Genomic DNA, 6,239 nt, shown 5'->3' with positions numbered 1-6,239 from the left:
CGTGGGGCGGACGGAACCACCGGGGCGGGTGGGGAGGTAACGGGACGGGCGCGACCATGGCTCCGTGAGGCAGCGGGGGTGGGGATCGGCTCGGGGGAGGCCTGGGGCCGCTCGCTGGTGCGCTGTCTCCGCCACCCCCCCTTTCGCCGCCGGCCGCCGCCGCCGCGCGCCGCGCCGCCGCCGCCCGGGCATGTCGTCCAACTGCACAAGCACCACGGCGGTGGCGGTGGCGCCGCTCAGCGCCAGCAAAACCAAGACCAAGAAGAAGCATTTCGTGTGCCAGAAAGTGAAGCTATTCCGGGCCAGCGAGCCGATCCTCAGCGTCCTGATGTGGGGGGTGAACCACACGGTAACCAGCTTCCCCATGCGCGCCCCTGCTCCCCCGGGCCTCGCCACGCTCGCCCCGCGGGTGACGCCTGCAACCCCTCCGCCGAGCCACTTGCATGCCCGCCCACCCGTGCACGCTGTCCGGCCGGGCGTGCACTCCCGGTTCGCCACGCGAGGCCTGCTGTCCCCGTGCTATGCCATCGCCGTCTCCCCTTCTCTCCAGCCCCTCTGGCTTCCTGCGTCCGAATGCTTGCTCTGTGCAGCCCCCGGAGCTCCGAGGGAAGGCCTGGGTGCTGCGACGATGCCCCTTCTAACCTCAGCCTGCTTGTTGCATGGCTATTCCCCTTGTCCCTTATAGCCCAGTTGACAGGGCAAGTGGCACTGGCTTGCCTGACTATTCCTGTTTGTGGTCTTTTGGTTGGTGTGGCTGTTCAAAGTTTCCCATCTTCTGGGCCTTCTTACCCCTGGCTGTGGAAATCCTCTCTGGGTTTCCTTTTTCTTCTTCTTCATGAAGATACCAACTGGAGAAGCAGAGGCTTCTCCGATCCACAGACACTTGACTTGGGCCCCTGTGGATGAATAAGAGGGAACACAAGGCCTGAGAGAGTGTAGATCTCGTTATAGAAATAATGTCTTCCCCGATCTTCTGTGGTGTTCATTTCAAAGACATTGACTTCTACTTCTTGTCTATCCCATGGTTTTCTAGGATGTGATAAAGATGATTGTTGTCCAAGATGAGTGGGTCGTGCCCCCCCCCCCCGGGTGCTCTGAGATTGTGCAGTAGCCTCTGCCAAAAAGTTGGATGTGGACAGTTGGAGCTGGTTGACTTTGTGTGCTGTTTGTTTGAGGTCTGTCCGCTTCCTCTTTAGGGCTTGCTCCTTGCCTTCTGACCATCTCTCTGTGAGTCCCTACACTCGGAACAGGCGAGTGAAAGGACCCCAAGTTTAGAATGAGTGAAATGAAGTGTTGAATCTCCTGTGGGTTTCATTCTTGAGGCTCTGTGGCTCTTCTGAACACTTGAAGTTGTCTGAAAGACCAAACAATGACCCAGGGGCTTAAGGTCAACAAGACTTCATCTTCTGTTGCTTTGGTAGAAGATCTAGAGAAGCCTTTGGCTGGGCCAGTGTGTCAGATCTCTATGTCCTATATAGAAGAGACTGTGCATTTGAGGTCCTTGCAGGCCTCTTGGTCTTGGGCAGGTTCCCCTTTCCATGTCATCACTGGGGTTAATGAGTATCCTGGCAGGGTAGTATGATGCTTGGACCTCAGAAGCTGCTGGAGGTCGACAGCGAACAGAGTTTGTTCCTCTTGCTTCCTGCTGCTTCTGGGGTCACCTGACATTCCCAGGGAAACTGGGTCAGCAAAATGTGAACTGTATACCCCTTTCTGGAGGTCAGGCCTTGGTCTTGTGTGACATCCTGCTTCTGACTAGAAAGCATCCTGTCTGTACACAGAGCTGGTAGAAGCCTGAAGATGGGTGACTTTGACTTTGGATCCCTTATTTCACATGTGAGACAAAAGCCTTTGGCAGAGGATATAGTGACTGGTCACTGCAAGATACAGTTCCTTGTCCAGCTCCAAGAGCCTCTGTTAGTTAGTGACAGTTCTTTCTCCCCGCCCCACTTGGCTTTTCAAGACAGGATTTCTCTGTGTAGTTTAGTCCCGGCTGTCCTGAAACTCACTCACTAAGTTGGCCTTGCACTCACAGAGATCTGCCTGCCTCTTCCTCTAGAGTGCTGGAATTAAAGGTGTACTGCCATAACCTAGCTATAGGGGCAGTTTTTGTGAATAACAGGTCTCTTGTTCCTTTTACTCTCTCAGCCATGACCCAGGTAGGATGGTCTTGCTAAAGAACCTGAGTATGGCTGGGATAAGGTGTGTGTGTGTGTGTGTGTGTGTTCCACCATGCTTACATGAGTGTATGTATGTGTGTGTCTGTGTGCGCCTGCTGCGCTGTTCCTGGGAATGTGTATAGTATTTGGTTTTCTCATGGGCAGGGGCTAAATCTTCAAAGATGTGGGCGTGACAGAAGACTCAGTGGCAAGTAGACATGGTGGTCACCATTTCCCTTTGCTAACTTTTTTTAAATATAATTTATTTATTTTATGAGCATTGGTGTGAGGGTGTCAGATCTCCTAGAACTTGAGTTACAGACAGTTGTGAGCTGCCATGTGGGTGCTGGGAATTGAGCCTGGGTCCTCTGGAAGAGCTGTCAGTGCTTTGAACTGCTGGGCCATCTCTCCAGCCCCCTCCTTTTGCTAAGGTTAAGAAAGTTTCCTGGGCTAACTGGAAAAGAGTTGACTTTAGGCAAGGTCCACGCACATCGGAATCCGATGCTCCCAGGGTATGCGGAACACCACCCTGGACAGGCGAGCCTTGAAGGTCAGTTAGTTGTCTTACTTCATTCTGACCCACAGCGAGGTGTAGAGGTACCCAGAAGGCCATTTTTCCAGGGGATCAGGCCTGCATTGTTCCTGGTGGGTTGCTGGCCTTTCTCGAAGGTTCCCTTTCTTCAAAAACTTCCTTTTACACCTCTTTACCACTTCAGGTTTAGGAACCACACATGTGTAGAGCCTCACCAGAAAGAGTAGTAGCAGTTGATGGTAACTATGTGTCTACTCATTTGGGTAACTGTGTGTCTACTCATTTGAGAAACCGCCAGCTCTTCCCCAGAGTGGCTACACCATTGTACATTTCCACCAGCAGCGTGTGATGTAATTGCTCCAGATCCTTGTCAACACTTGTTACTGTCTTTTTTAGCACAGGCATTCTAGTGGGTGTGAAGCGGTATTTCATTGTGATTTTGATTTGCATTTCTCTGGTAACTGATAGTGTTAAGCATCCATCCGTATGCATTGGCCATTGTATACTTTATTTGGAGAATGTCTATTAAACCCTTTGTGCATTTAAAAACAAATTGTGCTTATTTATTTATTTGTCTATCTATTTTGCAGTCCTAGGATATGGTTATGAACCCAGAGCCTTGTACATGCTCGGCAAGCCTTTTTTTTTTTTTTTTTTTTTTTTTTTTAACTTTAAGATATAGCCTCATATCAGGCTTCTGAAGAAAGAGAGCTTTCAAGAAAGGCTAGCAACCCACCAGGAACAATGCAGCTCTCATCTCCTGGCTCAAGCTGGCCTCAAACTCTCTATGTAGCCTAGGATGACCTTGAACTTCTGAACCTCCTGCTTCCACCGTCTGAGTGCTAGAGTTGCATGCATGTATCATTACTCTCAGTTTGATGCAGTGCTAGGTATCAAACCCAGGGCGGTGTACTTGCTAGGCAAGTACTCTGCCAACTGGGTTACATCCTAAGTCCCCTTTCCTCTTTCTTTCTTTCCTTCTTTCTTTTTTAAATGACGTCTCACTTAGTTGCAGGGGTGGCCTAAACTTACTGTGTATCCCAGGCAGGCTTGGATCTGCAGTCTTCCTAAGCAGCTGGGAAGTCCCCAGCTCCACAGGGTCCAGTTTATTTTCTTTGGGGCCAGGATCTCACTGTGTGGCGTGTAGCCTTCCTGCTTCTTCCTCCCTAGTGCGGAAGTGTGAGCCACCGTGCCCAGCCTTGCTTCTCACTCAGCTTGTTTAGCCTCTGCATTATTTATGCTCGTGGTTCGTGGAATTAATCATGTGGATAATCCAAAAACCATTTCTGTGAGGAGATGCAACAGACTTGCCTTCCAATCCGATGTGCTTAGCCTGGCCTTCAAAAGGGTCTGTGTTCCCTGATGCACTCGATGCTGCCAAAGGGAAAGAATTGGGCTCAGGACCCTGTGGAGAGTAAAGCAAGTGCACCTCTTCTGGGACCTTTCCTGCTACAAAACGTTAAGTTCCCTTTGTCTACCAGGTAACGTTTCTTTGTCGCTTTCTGATACTTGAGGCTTCACAGTCCATAGACTCAGACAGCCAACCTTAACCTTCCTTCCCATCCTCCAGACGGGGAAATACTAGCACAGTTACAACAATCTTGCTTGTTTTGCCTTCATCCTCAGACCCCAACTCCCTCCTTTTTTTTTTTTTCTGCTCATCCATCGTTCAGCTCAACATTTATCAAGCAACTTTTTAGTTTCAGCCATGTGTTAAGAGTTCTCAGCCAAGCAAAGAAATCAGACATATAAAGAAATAATTCCTTACCCTGGCCTGTGAGATGGCTTAGCAGGTAAAGGTGTCTGCTGCCAAGCCCGAGGAAGAAAGAGAGAAATGGCTCCTGGTCATTGTTCTCTGACCTACACGCATGCGCCTTGGCACTCATGCTAAACAATAAATGAATAAGTAAATGCAATTTTTAAAAACTTGCCTTAAATGTGCTACTTAGCTTGTAAAGATGTGTGGAGAACTGAGAGTTAACTGAACCTGGGGAAGCAGGGAGCCTTTCAAGACAGGACTGTCATTTAGCCAGATCTTGGATTATTCTTATGGTCTCTATCCTTTCCATTCTTTCTACTTAGCCTCTTGTTTGTTTTTCTTTTTTCTTGAGACAGGCTTTCTCTGCTGCGTAGTCCTCGCTGTCCTGGAACTTGCTCTGTAGACCAGGCTGGCTTTGAGCTCACAGAGATCCAATTGCCTCTACCTCCCAATTGCTGGGATCAAAGGCATGTGCCACCACCAACACCAACACCACCACCTGGCTATCCTTTTCATTCTTATTGCCCTAATCTATCATCTGAAATGTTGTAATGGTCCCATAAATGATCTTCCTGCACGTTTGGGCACACGTGCACACAAAATAAATAAATGGGGGGAAAGACATAGAAAAGAAAATTCATTAAATATACTGATGTTACAGTCTTAGCTTCAGTCTGGGATTTAATTAAGAAAAGCAATTGTTATTTTAATTAATTAACCTTTTTTGTTTGTTTGTTTATTTTTGGAGACAGGGTTTCTCTGTATAGCAGTCCTGGCTGTCCTGGAACTCAAGCTGTACACCAAGCTGGCCTCGAACTCACAACGATCCGCCTATCTCTGCCTCCCAAGTGCTGAGATTAAAGGCATTAATTAATCTTTTATGGGGTTGGATGCTGAACTCAGAGCCTTGTACATGCCATGCAAGTGCTCTAATTTAATACTGGGCTACATCCCCAAATCCTTTATTTTATTATTTTATTTTTATTTTTTAACCTGGATACCTGCCATCCGACTCTTTTTCATTTTAAAACATCTATTTAGTTAGTTAGTTAGTTAGTTAGTTAGTTAGTTATCTTCCTGTGTGTATGTAGAGGTCAGAGGACAACTTTGAGGAGTCAATTTTTCCTTCCAACATGAGAATTCCAGGGATGAAACTTAGGTCATCAGGCTTTGTAGCAGGTGTCTTTACTTGCCCAGCCATCTCACTGGCCCCACAGCCCACCCACTTCTAGCCCCTCTTTTTAAACTCTTTGAGACATGTTTTTCTAAACTGTCTACACTGGCCTTAAACCTGCTCCAAAGCCCAGCAGGCTGGTCTTGAATTCATGATCCCTCCAGTTTAGTCTTCTGAATGGCTAGGACTGTGGGCCTACACCACCAGATCCAGTTAGCTGGTATTGACTAGTATTCCTGACATGGTAGATCATTTACTTCTCTTTGCCCTGTTACCCCCACCACTCCTCACCTCTGACCTGCAGGGTTGCCCCACCCTCATTCTTACTGATCCACAAACATGAGCACCCACTGCCCGCCACCACTTGGAATTCCCTTCTTCTGGTTTTTGTTTTGTTTTTTAAGAACTACCTAGACCTTTTTCAAACGCAATTCTCTGTCACTTGCTCCCGAAAGCAGTGTTCTCTTTCCCACTGTCGCTTGTCCCTTAGTCTGATTTTTTTTTTTCATCTCCCTTTATATACAACACAGTTCCAGCACTCATCACATTGTTTCTGTTTCTTGTCTGTCTTCCTAGCCAAATGGAAAGATGACTTTTTGTTTGTATATTCTGAGC

The 6,239-nt window shown here is 47.9% G+C and overlaps 1 protein-coding gene across 1 annotated transcript in view; it reads left to right on the top strand.

Annotated features, from left to right (window-relative positions):
* The first annotated feature begins 80 nt into the window (after nt 1-80).
* Pip4k2b (phosphatidylinositol-5-phosphate 4-kinase type 2 beta) overlaps nt 81-6,239 on the top strand; it is a 29,612-nt gene continuing 23,453 nt past the window's right edge. The window contains exon 1 of the mRNA XM_027424070.2: nt 81-349. Within this exon, the coding sequence (XP_027279871.1) occupies nt 191-349 (159 nt within the window). The 5' untranslated portion in view covers nt 81-190. The remainder of the gene's footprint in view (nt 350-6,239) is intronic.

This window comes from Cricetulus griseus, chromosome 7 (assembly GCF_003668045.3).
Source record: "Cricetulus griseus strain 17A/GY chromosome 7, alternate assembly CriGri-PICRH-1.0, whole genome shotgun sequence".
In the NCBI taxonomy this organism is placed as follows: domain Eukaryota; kingdom Metazoa; phylum Chordata; class Mammalia; order Rodentia; family Cricetidae; genus Cricetulus; species Cricetulus griseus.
The sequence above is the reverse complement of the archived record's forward strand: the minus strand, read 5'-3'. Positions and strand labels throughout refer to the sequence as shown.